Source organism: Microtus pennsylvanicus, chromosome 12 (assembly GCF_037038515.1).
Source record: "Microtus pennsylvanicus isolate mMicPen1 chromosome 12, mMicPen1.hap1, whole genome shotgun sequence".
Taxonomy (NCBI): domain Eukaryota; kingdom Metazoa; phylum Chordata; class Mammalia; order Rodentia; family Cricetidae; genus Microtus; species Microtus pennsylvanicus.
Window position 1 is genome coordinate 14,551,061 of NC_134590.1, and position 14,956 is coordinate 14,566,016.

General features: G+C 43.6%; 1 protein-coding gene across 1 annotated transcript; it reads right to left on the bottom strand.

The window, feature by feature from the left end:
* Positions 1-2,764: 2,764 nt before the first annotated feature.
* LOC142832985 (C-X-C motif chemokine 3-like) lies at positions 2,765-3,264 on the bottom strand. Its single transcript, XM_075943887.1, has 3 exons — positions 3,186-3,264; positions 2,976-3,099; positions 2,765-2,858 (listed from the first exon to the last, which is right to left on the bottom strand). Exons 1-3 carry the CDS (start codon positions 3,262-3,264, stop codon positions 2,765-2,767), a joined length of 297 nt encoding a protein of 98 aa, XP_075800002.1.
* Positions 3,265-14,956: the final 11,692 nt, after the last annotated feature.

Consider the following 14,956-nt stretch of genomic DNA (forward strand, 5'->3'; position numbering starts at 1 on the left):
CACTGGTTAATACAGAAGCTGCTTTTATCCTACAGCAGGGCAGAATAGAACAAGGCAGAAATTCCCAGCAGAGACAGAGGAGATAAAAGGCAGAGTCAAGGAGCCGCCAGCCAGAATCTTACTGGTAAACCACAAGTCTTATGGTAAAATATAAAATAATAGAAACAGGCTAGTTTAAGATATAAGAGTTAGTTAATAAGAAACCCAAGATAATAGGCTAAGCAATGATGTAATTAATATAGTTTCTGTGTGATTATTTTGGGTCTGGGTGGCCAGGGAAATGAACAGACAGCTTCCATCTACACTCAGCCACTTATTATTTTGGCTTCTGGTGAAACAACTGAGTTTCAAAGGGAAAAATAACAAGTTTGCCACCATTTCACTGTCAACTTCATTAAACTGTCAACAGTTGTGAGAAGCATTACCTAGCACCCCTGGCAGTAGCAGATGCAGAGCCTGAACTGGCTATCGCTTGTCACCAGCTTGGTGACAACCATGATTGTCGTTGGAGAGCCTTTGTCCAGTGACTGATGGGGGCAGATTCAAAGACCCAAGGCCAAATATTGGACTGAGCTCAGGGAATTCTACTGACAAGGGCATTTAAACCTTTAAGAGAGAGAGGAAGAGTTATAAGAGCCGGGGGGACCAGGAACATCACAGCAAAACCTACAGAAATGGCTAGCCTGGCTCCTGGAAACTCACAGAGTCTGAAACAACAACCAGGGAGCCCACATGGGACCAACTTTGGCCCTACGCAAATATCTGACAGTTCTGTAACTTGGTCTATTTGTGGTACGCCTGGCAATAGGAGCAGAGACTGTTTCTGGTGCTCGGGTTGGCTCTGAGAAATCTGTTCTTAATGCTGGATTGCCTTGCCCAGCCTGAATACAAAACGAGAAGCTTGGTCTTATGGCATCTTGGCATGCCATGCTTTGCTGATGCCCATAGGAGGCCTGCCCCTTTCTGAGCAGATATAGAGGAAGAGGAAGGGTGGGTTGAGAGGGGGATGGAGTGCGGGGAGGCTTCAGTCTGGGTGTAAAATAAATCAGTCAATAAATAAATAAAATAAAGTTTAAAAAAGAAAGGAAAGTTACTTGCCAAAAACAATGGAATTAGGTCCTTTATCTGACTACAGTCATGTACATATTTTAGGAGACAAACTTGGTGGCAAGGTAGTAAAGAACTATCTTTTCTTTTTTTAAAAAATGTATTTTATTTGGATTAAGTTTAGCTTGCATATATGCTTGTGTACCATATGAGTTCCTAGTGCCTTCGGTGGCCAGAAGAGAGCATCCCGTGCCCTGAAACTAGAATTGAGGACGAAGGGTGTCTCCTAGGAGTCAGTACTGGGGAAAGTACATTCTTGGGCGGAATGAGAGCCACCAGCGAGTGAACAGAGCCATGACTTATGGAGTGATTTATTTTTGTAGCCAACTGAGTGCTTGGGAAGCAGGAAAAAACTTGAGAAACGCTGATGTAAGCCATTGGGTTAACCTTTAGCAATAGCCCTCCAAGAAACAAAACAAACATTATTTTTAAATACTTTATTTTCTTTGTAAAAATACCAATAAATATTTAAACTTCTCAGTTCTAAGACATAGAAGCATTAAATAGGCATTATGACTTACAGAAATCACTTAAAATGTCTAAGGAATATATAGAATATTACAAATTCTTTAAGCTTCAACACAAAGTTGATCATTCATTGTAACACTGTGAAACCATTTCAATAAATAACAACTGATAAGCCTTTATCGGTACAAAAGCAGATTGCACATGCATTCCCTACATTGGAATGACTTCCTTTGCCTGTTGACTACCCCAGCTACCATCACAATGGTCAGCAGGGAATGGTTGCCTCGGAATATTAATGTAAAAGTGAAAATCTTCAAATTAAGAATGGGGACTGATTAAATTTAGACTTCATATTAAATAAACAGTAAATACTATGGCATCTTGCAAGTAGATCCAACTATACCCTTAGTTATTTTATATGTAAAATATCAGCATAGAATTCGGGGAAAAAATCAATAAATATGGACTTTCAGGAGTTGTTCAAAGCCAGCAGGAGAAGCCTCATCTCGATGGCCACGGGCAGAGTCGTTCCTTTCCTCTTTGCTCTGCAGGCAGGTCCTCCATCCTTTCCTGGCTCAGCTGGAGCTGGCGCTGTCAGGAGAAAACGGATGTCTTTATTAGGTGCACAGCTGTCTTCTTTCTCCTGGGTTTTCTGAGTACGCCTGGCCCCAGTGGTCTCTGCCTGTGGCGCTGTGCCATAGTGCACACACCTCAGCCCTGGTAGATGCATTCCTTCAGGATGGAGGGGAGCGGGACCTCTGGTCTCAAAAAGCTAAGGCTGTGGCAGTTTGTCTGTCACACCAGGTCTCAGCTCTTTTATTAAGTATCAAGCTAAATTTTACTGAAGTAGATGGATAACAGGTTTGGGCATATCTATATCTTTATCTATCTATCATCTATCTATCTATCTATCTACATACATAGTTACATACATATTGGGAAATGTAAATGAAAAATTTAAAAAGCTGTGTTACCTACTCTTATTCAACGGAGATAAGCTACAGGTAGGGATACAAGCTCCTGGAAAAACCCTTCCAGCACCACGATACACTAATTAATTATCAGAAAGATTATTAGAATTGTAAAGATAATCATCACATTCGTAGCTCAGTGGCTTTCCCTAAGGTAGTTTTCAGGAGTCAGAGGCCAGTACTAGGATGAGGCCCTGAGAGCGCAAACAAAGCATCACTCACGTCTTCTTCTTCAGGATCTTTTGGATGATCTTCTTAAGCCTAGGGCCTTCGGGATCCAGACAAACTTCTTTACCATTCTTGAGAGTGGCTCTGCAGAGAGAAAGGGGGACCCTTCTAAGCTGTGAGGTCCCACTGGAGTGAGCATGGGGCAGCAGGAGGATCTGAGCGGCTCTGGCAGTGGCAGAGACGGCCTGGGGAGACACTCACATGACTTCTGTCTGGGTGCAGTGGGGTCCTGAGGGCGTCACCTTCAAGCTCTGGATTTCCTCCAAAGCAATACTTGGTATGGTGTTCCGGCACTTACAGCGCAGTTCACTGGCCATAATTGTTCCTGTGAGAAAAGACACTGGGTCAGTAGGGCTGTGGGAAGCTGTGCCCACCCGAGGCTCCTCCAGGGATGGCAGCCGCGGGTCCCACCTGTAGCTTGGTGGCTGGTGGCCAACAGCAGCAGCAACAGCAGCGCTGCACTCAGGAGAGAACGTGTGGCTGGGGCCATGGCGCTGAGTAGGAGTGTGGCTGGAGTCTGGAGCACAGGAGCGGGCTGGAGGCACTGTGGTGCGATCTGGAGCTCCAGGGCCCTGCAAGCCCCTTTTATGCATGGTGGCAGGAAAAGCCCCAGCCCAGGGCTGGGGAAATTCCTGGAGCTTTAGGTCTCTGTGTCAGAACAAAGATAGGGCCACACCCCTGAGCTCGTGGGATGAGTGTGTTGGGGACACGCGCGTGCTACTATACTAACTTCTCCCTCAGGTCCTGGATCCTGCTTGCCCACTGAGCAGCATGGGATGTTCGAGTTCTGCCTCACCCCAGCCCCAACCCCCAGCAAAGGACAGTATGGCCGGAGCTGGAGTGACCCCCTGCGATGTGACCTTTGTGTAGGGACAGAAGCCTTGGAGGTGGAGGGAGGGAAGAGATGAGGTTGAAGGTAGAGAAATAAATCCGCCACTGGGTGGCGAGAGGCCAATAGCGGAAAACAGCTACGTGAGAGTTTGGGGTATGAAGCATTTGCTGTTCAGGAAGAACTGGGAGAACCGAGCTTTTTACCAGTTTGTCTTGTGCATACATCCCTTCTGTCTCTGTCCTTAGCTGTTTTTAAGGTGAAGTTCTAAAGTCAAACCTTAGTTGGACCCCCAGTGATTTGCTTTATTTTGACGTTTTTACACCTACACACACACACACACACACACACACACACACACACACACACACACACCATTGGATTCCCTCACAGTCACCACCTCACTGCCCTCTGCTCTTGCTGCTCCCTACCCCCGCTTCCAGTTGGTCCCTTATTTCCCCTCTGTATGTCATATATGCATACACACAGAAATCTAGATTCTTATATGGGAAAAAAACGTTCGATATTTGTCTTCCTGAAACTGGCTGTCTTCCTTTGGCATGTTCTGTGGCATTCCATTCTTTGGGTCAGAATAGAACCCCACTGTGCACACATACCACGTTTTCCGTAGCTACTCCTTTGTTCATAGGCACCGAGCTGTTTCCAGATCTTACCTATTGTGAATTAAACTGCAACTTGCAGGGAGACACAGGACTCTATGATATCTTGCCTTTCCATATTTTTTTGATTGTGCAAACTTCATATACTTCCGAAATCAGTTCTATTAAAAACTCAGCCAGCCCTGCAAACTTCAGAGGACACTTTCTTGGCTCCACCGTTTCATCTTTTCAAATATATATTTATATTTTTTTCTATTATTCGTCATGTTTATTTATTTTACATTCCAATCTCAATTTCCCCTCTCTCCTCTTCACTGTTCCCTCCCCCACCTCCCTTCTGCTCCCCTCCCCCATCCCCTCCTACTCTGTCTCCATTCAGATGGGGTAAAGCCTCCCATGGGAATCAGCAATGCTAGCATATCAAGTCGCGGCAGGACCAAACTCCTCCCCCCTGCACCAAGGCTGAACAAGGCATCCCAACACAGGAAATAAAATACATTTGCAGTACCTTTTCAACTCAGTGGAAACAGATCAGCATCCACAGTTGAACTTGTGTTCACTTCAGTGAAGGGGGGCGGGGCTGTATCACGACCTCTTCTTCATTATGAATCCTGCATAATTTCCTCCTTCCCTCTGTGGGGTTAGAACTTCTGAAATTGAAATTGCCCAAAGATCTGCTTTTCCTAACACAAGGGCTTCAGATGAGATCCTAGTGTTTGGGACTACTGCCCAAGCTCAGGCTTTGGAGGGGCAGGGGAGATAGCTGCACTGTGGTGCTCACCTCCTCGGCCTCTTTGGAAAACTGAACCCATAGACACAGTGGGGAGTGGGTACTCAGCATGCAGCACCTAGCGGGTACTCAGCTGCAGCACCTATGGGTACTCAGCTGCAGCACCTATAGGTACTCAGCATGCAGTACCTAGCAGGTACTCAGCATGCAAGCCCTCTATCCTTGGAGCAGAAAAACCTGATGGCGGGTGGCATAGAAAACAAATCGCACCTAAATTCCAATTCCCTTTGCTTCAGGTCTCTTGGGTGTTGGCTCATATTTCCTGGAAATACTGACATGTCTTTCACATGATGGAGAATTTCATAATCTTTCAGTTTAACACCTGCATCATTTTCGGCCACAGGTTTTAGAAAACTTAGATTCAGATCAGGGTACAGAGGTTTTAAGAGTAACGTTGGCTTAAACCTCTCCCACAAAGACATAATAAGAGTGGGAAAAGGGAAAATGAATTCCCTGTTTTAGAGGCTCACCTCTCCAGGACAGTGTTCCACACAACCCAGGGAACCAAAACAGACCAGAGCCAGAGCCCTCCACTCCCCACAGGGCGCAGAGCTCTGCCTGGACTGGGTTCCCTCAGACCATTTGCATCTAACAAGCCTCCGCAGGCCTGTCTCAGTGTGGGCGTGAGACCGAGATAGAATTCTCCAGCATGGTGCTCTACAGATGTTTGCTAAATAAGTAAAACAGGTACAAGTGTGTCCAATATCGCCTAAACACAGCCCCAACATGTAGCTCTTTCCAGGAAAGAAGACTAAAATCTAACAGAAAAGAGCCTTCCCCAAGTTTAACTTTCAGTCTCCCACAGAGCATCCTAGGATGCAGCATCCATACGCTGCTGAACATGGAGATGCTGAGGCAGACCCTAGTATAGATTGTTCGTATAGTGGCCACAGCATCAGGACCTGAAACTGCTGGTCATAACCGGTGCTTAGAGTGGAAACACCAGCAGACCGAAGCCTTGGTCAAGGTGTGCGGGCGAGGTATTGGGCAGCACACTCAGCAGAGCTGTGTTCTCCAGGACTTTCCACATCTCCTTTCCTACTCTTCCCGTCACTCCAGTTCCTCGTAGAAAAAGCACCTACACAGCACCAAGCGCTAATGGAGGCGGGAACATGAAGGTTCTCTAGTTATAAGTGGGCAGATTTAAAAAGAAAAATGATTGATTGAGTGAGTGAATGATTGACTGATTGAGACAGGATCTCTGTTTGTAGCCCAACCTGGGTTGGCACTTTCTATGTAGTCTAGGATGTTCTTGAACTTGTGGTAGACTTCCTGAATCACCCTTCCAAATGCTGGTATTACAGGCACACAACCGCCGTACTTAAGAATGTTGAAAAAAGTTCTAAATTAAAATAATCATTCAAAGGTTTACTAAGAAAGTAAAATAAATTGTGTTTAGGGATTTCTGGAAAAAAATGGCCATGCATACTCTACTGGAGGGTGCATTTAGACGGATTCTAAATGTGTGTGTGTACATGTGTGTATGTGTGTGTGCTTATGTGTAAGTGCATGTGTGTAAGTGTGTGTGTATGTGTGTGTGCTTGTGTGTATGTGTGTGTGTGCATGTGTGTACGTGTGTGTGCATGTGTGTGCATGTGTGTGTGATGAGAGGGATAAATCATTGAATTATTTTGTCATCCTACCTTCATTTTGTCTATAAAAAGGAAGTTTGAGTAAATAACTGTCATATTTATTGGGAAGGATGCATGAGATTAATAATCTTTGTATTAATTCACTTGGTTCTTTGGTGATAAAATCCTGGTATAAGTCCATTCTGATTGTTCTTTCCCCCAGCTAACCAATCCCTGCCCCAGCTGACCAATCCCTGCCCCAGCTGCCTCTCAACAAGACCCCTCAAGGATAACTAGAAAGAGTCCAGGAGGATTAAAATTTGTGTCAGGGAAAGGGAAATGAGACAGGAAAATCTGAAACCTATGGCCTGCTGATGAATAGCACACATTTGACTGGGCCTCCTCTTCCTACCGCCACTGCTTTCCTACGGTTTAATGGGAAGTCTGCCAAAATATGGAAATAGTTCTTTGAAATCTGAAAGATACGGCACAAAAACTTCTAATTGTAGCTGTAATATGTGCTTATTTTTATAAGGTTAATAAAGCCAGAAAGGCATGGGTTTTTTTTCCTAACCGTTCTTAACTTTTTCTCTTCACATTTCTATCTAATTTGTATTAATTTTTTAATTTAGTACATTTATTATAAAATTTTGGTTATTAGTTTATTATGTAACTTATTTAAGGCATTACTATATTTAGTCCTTAGAAAATGTTGGCATCATTACATTCCATTTTTACATAAGAAAATTAAGACTTAAGGAGGTTAGGTACCTTGTCCAAGATTATGTCCCTAATTTTGTGTTTGATTCAAGTTCTTTCTTTAGACTCTTTGCTCATTTTTTTTAGCTTTTTTTTATTGTTTATGTTTTTCATTATGCTATCCACCTCTCCTGTCCATAGCTGTATCTAATGAATATCATTTCTATATCTCCTCTTTCTATATCACACATTTGTTGCCGGGCGTCCACAGGAATAGGAGCTGTGTTTGGTGATGAACAGCTGGATTTTTTTTTTTTCCTTTCTCTTCCACTACTCAGAAAGTCATTGACACCAAAGGCTAGAGGGCCGATCTCACAAGGTAGCTCTAGCAGTGCCAATCAGCAAGTTCAAACATAACCACATTCATTGAGAGAAAGATCTTATCTTTTTCTTTTTATCTGATTTAATTTATAACTATTTCCTATTATTGGAAAATAGATTTCTTCTCTCATAAAAAATATCCTGATTACAGTTTCCCCTCTGTCTCTTCCTCCCCTCTTCCCCTCTCATCAGGATCCACTGTCTTTCTGTATCTCATAGAAAACAAACAGATTTCTTGGGGATAATGATATGATGTGATATGATATGATGTGATATGACATAAAAGGTAAAACAAAACTAACACATTGAAATTGAAAAAATAAATGGAAAAAAAGGATCCCCAAAGAAGACACAGGAGACAGAGACCCACTAGTTCTCACACTCAGGAATCCCATAAAATCTCTAAACTGGAGGCCACCATATTTACCCAGATGACCTGGCACACACATCTGCAAGCCCTGGGCATGCTGTACCAGTGTCCTCTGTGAGTTCATATAAGCTTTGATCATGTTGGTTTAGAGGGTCTTGTTTTGTGGGTATCCTCCATCCTCCAGCTCTTCCACTCTTTCTGCTTCCTCTTCTGGGTTCTCTGAGCCCTGAGGTGAGGGATTGGTTGGAGACAACCTGTTCAGGGCTGTGTGTTCCGAGGTCTCTCATTCTCTACGTAATGTCTGGCGATGGGTCTCTGTATTTGTTCCCACCATTTGCTGTAGGAGGGAGGACACGTCTCTGATGATGGCCGAATAAGGCTCTGATCTACGGGTATAGCAAAAGGTACCTAAGAGACAAACTGCTGCTCCTTGATTTTGTAAAACAATAGTAACTGGTTTTACCCCATGCCCTTGCGTTCTCCAGTCTCAGTTTCTGGGTCCTCCAGCAGTGTTGGGTATGGGCTCCGTCTCCTGGAATCCTTGAGTCAAATCAGATGTGGGTTGATTGCTCCCACAAGTTTTGTGTTAGCATTGCACTTTCGGCAAGCAGGACAAGTGTGGTTCAAGGATATTCTCTCTTAACTTTTCTGTATGGAACGAGCAGGAACAGGCCTAGAGGTTTTCCACACCTTGATAAATACAATGCCTATGACAGCTTACAGGATTCTGGGTAAACATGAAACATGCTGTCTCTTTTACTGAGTTGCCACAAACGCACCCCCCCACACACCCTCACACACACGTTAGTAAACCCTTATACCCTCCCCAAGGCACACAGAATTTGTCTTAGGCTCTTCTAAGCACTTTACAAATATTGGCATAGCCAGTCTTCAAAACAACACTTTTAAAGCAAATATTATTGTTATCTTTATTGAATTTTAAAAATGAAACTAGAGCCATGAAGTGAAGTTACTTCCCTAACATGGGTCATTGAGCATGGAATTCAAAGCCAAAGACAAAAATCTCTGTGATATATAATTAGTAATTTAAGTAGAACAGCGACTTAAAAACTGTTGAGTGGGTTGAAGAGGAGGGGAGAGGCAGGGAGGGGAGCAGAAAAAATGTAGAGCTTAATAAAAACAAAAAATAAACTGTTGAGTGGTACAAACTTACTTATTCTAAAAGGAAACCCAGAGGATGGTTGCACAGTTCATAGCTGTGTTTCTGTAAGTGTGACTCTTCTCCTACAGCAATGGCACAGCTTGTTATGTTTTCTCAGGTTGCCCAAGTCTGCAGGAGCAGCAACTTTGCCACAGAGAAGCTTGAAAATACACACCTTCACCAGCTAGAGAAGTTTGTGCCGCCATCAGCAAGGTCCCTTGTACTCACTGCTCAGACTCCCTGTGGAGGGCAAGCACTGGTATTCTAAAAGCCAAATCTAATCAGAGCCAAATCTAATCCCCCCTCTCCCTCTGTGTGTCTCTCTCTGTCTCTCCCTCTCTCTTCAGATCCAATCTAAATAATACTTAAAAGCTGAGTAGTGATCTTCAAAACTGTCAAAATCATGACAAATAAGGAAAAACTGAGAAACTCTGGAGATGTAAAGAAAACTGCGATGTGTTACCTTGTCCTGACTTCTAATTTAGAAAGAAGACACTAATGATGTAACTGACAATGTCCAAATAAAGTCTAGAGTTCACATAAAAATAGTGTGTCCGTGTTCGTTTCTTTAATTTGGCCAGTAGTCCATAGTCCACACTGGGAGAACTTAGCGAAGAATTTACAGACACTGCACTGTTTTGTGACTTTCATAAAGTAAAAATTTATAAATTAATATCTATTAAAATTTATAATTTACAAAAGTTCCTAAGTCAACTTAGAGCAGCACCCGAATGAAATGAAGAAACACGCATGCTCGACCAGCCAGCATCAAGAAAGGAAATCGGATTCTTGTTGAGTACATGCTTACTCAAATATGAAAATCCAAGATATTTTCTGCCTTAGTTGGAACACTTCATCGTGTTTCACAGAATTAAACAGTTTGCTTTTGACATTAATCACGCTGTCTGAATCTTTCATGTATTTCTGGTAACTGAAGAAAAACAAAAAAAAATTATTTGCTGTAATGGTCTTCAAATCCAACTCAACACTGACGTAAATGCGTGCTCTCAGTGTCTCGTCAGAGTCTGGATCACCCACAGGAGCTGCCAGAGAATGAAGCATGTAGTGAACCCGCCAACACTTGTGGATGAAACAGGACTTGGCTCCTAGGAATAACTTCGTCTAAATCACTTGATTTTGTAAATGAAGCAAAACCCCGAAGAGGGGGTGTTGACACTGTCACTATTTTCTCATTAGCATGCCATTTGAATCAATGAAATCTCCCTAAATCAAAATCGAAACGTTTTAAACACAGGAATGCTGCAGCCTGATACAATAAACACAATCACCCTCTTGTTTAAACATGCATCTTTGAAAACATGTGCTTTGCAGGAATTGAAGGCTAGACTGTTGTGCATCCTTTAAAACCATAGAAGCAGCAGTCCTTACGTTTGTCTCCTAGCCTGGGACAGGTGGCCACTCCATACATGAGACTGTGACCTTAGAGTAGATAAAGAAGAAATAGAGGATTGGCAGTGTTACAGCAAAAAAGAAGTGAGAACATTTCTCTCGGAAAATATTACGTAAGAGATTTCTCTTAGAAATCAAAACAGCACTATTGTGATGGTGTTGTTATATAAATGAAATTTAGGAACTTGAAAGCTGAATATATAAACTTCAAATGAGAACTGCATACGTAGCATGAATGTCTAACTTCCAACTAGAAAAAGTCTGAATCACCATAAAAACTTGATTTTTAAGTGTATTTTTTTTTTTGATGTTCCGTATCTTCCAACGTCTGATCAGAAAAACCTTTGCTGTTTCTTGTTTCTGGGCACTAGGAATGGAATGTGGGGCTCAGACAGGTTTTTAATGAATGCATATTGAATCAGCAAAAGTGAAAAAGAAAGGGGAGAAATGGTGGGAGGAGTTCCAAGGGAGGTATCCTTGGGCTATTTCTGAGACTTGGTGTGTAGCTGATACTGACTTCAAAGCACCGGAGCAATGCTGATTTGCACCAAATTAGTCTTTGGATAGACATTTCTGACTAGTTAAGGACACTGAAGACCTTACGTTACATGTGTTGGGAACTGCTCTGGAACCCGGGAAACAGTGGCTTGTTTTTGATTTTTGCAAATGTGTTCAAAATGCCTGCCTTTAAAGAACGTTTGCTGAATTCACGGTAGAGTTCTGGCATGTGATTGGAGGATGTGGAGGGGCAAATGTCCTGCTCGGCAGATGCCTCAGAAAACAGGCGTGGCGTGAACGGAAGCACAAAAACAAAACCACCGGTGGTGGCGGGGAAGGGTGTCCTCACTGTCGTGAGTTACTTGGTCCACTCTCGGAACACAGGTTGACAACAGCGTCACTATGTTCGGTTGACTTTCTGCCTGCCAGGAGCTTTGTCTTCCGCCCTCAGCTGTGCCATCATGGAATCACTACTCGTGTTGCTCTCTTGGGAGCTATTATTTGGAGAATATTCACCTACCGGTACTCTGTCAGGCAGTCGTCTGTACCAAACATAAGGAGGGGGAAGACACCAGATGTCCATGGAGTGACTTAAAGTGGCCATGGATTGCAGTGCAGAATAAGAGTTACTCTGAGGGTAAAGTAATACACACACAGCTTCATATGTGCTCCTCAGAGAGGAAGATTATTCTAGTGTTGTTTGAACGTGCTGGAAACTTAATCCCCAGTGCGACAGCGCTGATAGGCCAGGGATTTAAAGCTGATTACACTGTGGGGCAGGGGCATTAGGGAGGATCAATGCTGTTATCACAGAAGGGTCCTTGTAGCTGAGTGTTTGGGGCGGGGCTCCTTGAGAAGGATAGGTCAGAGTGTTTCCCTCTCCCTCTTCTGGCCCTCACCCTACCCCTCTACCCCCTCCTCCTCTTTCCTTTTCCTTCCAGGAGGCTATGAGGTAGCAAGAAGACCCTCAACAGAAACAGCCTCTTAATCTTGGATCTCAATACCTCCAGAATGAGAAGCCAACTGAATCTCATTTCTTATAAATTACAATTCTGTGGTATTTTGTTACAGGAGCATAAGACGGCATGTATTTACTGCATTAAACGTTGGTCTTTTATTTTTTCACTAGAAAGACAGTTTAGACTCACAGTCAGTAGGGTCTCATGAATATTTTGTAAAATGGTAGAAAAACATTGTGGCTTTGTTTCTTAAGTGTTTCAGTTGTTACCAAGAATGAAAAACACCATCCTCAGGCCCAGGGATTATCTGCACCAGGATTTATGTTGAAATTCCAGGTTGAAAATGTTTCCCTCTCTTGTCTACTTTCTATGATCCATAACAAACATGAGAATACTATAGATACGTATCTTTAGAACCAGCTAACCCGTCAATGCATCCGTCATTAATAAAGGAAGTTGTCTTTAACCACAGAAGCTTGAGAAGGGAGGACAAAAAGTGAACGCTATGGAAACAAAGATCTGCGGAGAGCAGCTCATGCTTGTGTGGTTTTGTTTGGCCCATAGGGGCTATGACAGCGCAGTGAAGGCTGAGTTTGTGGATGTTTCCAGCTGATTGCCTCCAGCGCCACCTGGGTTGCAAGGATGGAGGCAGGGGATTACAGGGACAATCCAGCTCTATCGCAGCATAAATGTTTAAGAAGCAGGATGGGTTGCAAATCTTTGGGTTTTCCAGGTGGCGAAGTCCTCTTCCAATGCCCTTCTTAATAAAGGGGATTTCTTGAATGTGCTCCCAGGACCCTTAGACCAGGGTGATTCTGAAGCAAGGGTTTATGTGGCCCCAGCACCCAGCACTAGTCAACTCTGTAAAACTGGTTTGGGCCCTTTGACAAATAGATTCCTGTCTACTGAGGATGTCAGAGCCAGGAAGCAAAAGGGAAAATAAACAAAAACAAGCATTTCACTCTCATCTCACTTCCGGTGATTTCTCTCAGGTCCACTTGATTTGAAGAGTCTTCCTGTGACCATAGCCAATGCTTACGCTCTAAAGCAGCTGGAACAATGTTTTGAGAAGAACACCGATAGCAACAACATTGGGCCTCACTCATTCTCGAGAACAGACTTCATGAGGAACCACAGCAAGCGTATTGCATGTGCCACCTAATAGCCCATTTCACAGATGGGGACATTGAGGTACAAGGGCAAAATGACTTAGATGTTAAGCTAAGGGCTTTGGTTTTCTAATATTTTGTGAAGGAAAATGTCATGCTTGTGTCTGTGTTGGTAAAGATAGATTGGGTAGCAGTGCTTAAAAGTGACAGCGAAGGCTAAAATCACCAAGAACTAACTGTGTGATCACTGTTCCCCGATTTCCCCCTCGGATACTTACTTGTGCACCTTGTACACTTATAAAAACTATAATTTTATTTATTCAACATTCTAGAGTGAGTCTCTCTCTTAAAAGACTCAATTGCACATGCTCTATTTTCTCTTAGGAATTAGAGCCTCAGTTCTACACCATCATGGAAGGTTGAAGACGCATTCACTCATAAGCAAGCATCCTTAGCGTTTCCTTGAGTCAATTATATCCTGCCTTCCTGCCCACTAAGGCAACTTGAGCCACATTCTCAGCCCCAACATTTCCACACTCTGTGAATGTTATTTCACACAGCACAAAGGCTTTACAGCAGTATGGTGATATTGGGCTAAAATGTATATTCCAGATTAACCAATGGGGTTCTGAGAATATACAAAGGTCTTTATAAGAGACCAGGAGTGAGAGGGAATACACAATGCCTGACCAATATACAAACAGCACAGCATCTTCCACACTCCAGTATGTGATAGTTGTCTTCTGAAGGATGAGGGGAAAACCACCTGGTTTGGGCCATATGAGCAGGAGAGCTGCCCGTGTCCCCCACCAACTGCAACATTCAGGAGAACGGGCCCTATACCTTGCCCAGGTAGCACAACCCATCAGCAGGGGTGTGGGTAAACCAGCCCCGAAGTTGTGAGCTTGAGAGAGCTGTCCCAGTTAGTTATCTGTGACGTGACACCACGGGTGGGGAAGAGATACCCTTCCTCATCAATGCCCGAGGCAGAGCTGACCCTGAAGTCATAAGAGCGGGATAACAGTCCCTGCCACGCATCAGCTGCAGCACTCAGGAGAGTAGCCCCTATAAGCCACACCTGAGCAACTGGCCCTGAGGTGTAGGTGTTAGAGGAGTGTTCCTAAGGATGTGAAAGCGAGAGAACCGACCCCACCCCTTGCTCTTCACTGTAAGGGGTGACCCAGCCAGGGCAATGCAGGAGAGTTCACCCTGGTGATGAAAGCAAGGGAGAGCTGGTAAGCTGGCCAACCCTGCAACCACACAGGCTCAGAACCAACATCTACCCAATTTGTGATCTTCTGGAGCACGTGAAGGGACCAGTCCTCCAGACACAAACCTACAGGATCTCCACGACAGAGGGCAACAACAGGATAATCAAGAGGAGTCCAGTGAAGACCCATCATCAACAGTGTAGCAGAAACCAGATGTGAAAGAAGCAAGGAATAAAAAAAAAAGGTTTAAAAATTATCTGCTCCTTAAAAAACAAAAACAAAACACCACCTGGTATCGCTCCTGGGTTCCCATGGCTGCTTATCATATCATACTATTATTTCTGATGTCATGGGTTGTTAAGGAAAATTGGCTTACAAATAAGGTACTTCTGAAGCCAAGAATACTACAGACAGTCTACCTAGGACATCTACACACTTAGAGCAACAGCCACAGATGTTACCAGACACGGCAGAACTGTAAGTTTGCTGAGTGAAGAACCCTTCCAGGAAATAATGGGAGAACAGGAGCTGTTTTTAATATTTCAATTTTAGAAATATAAACATTCTTTAATA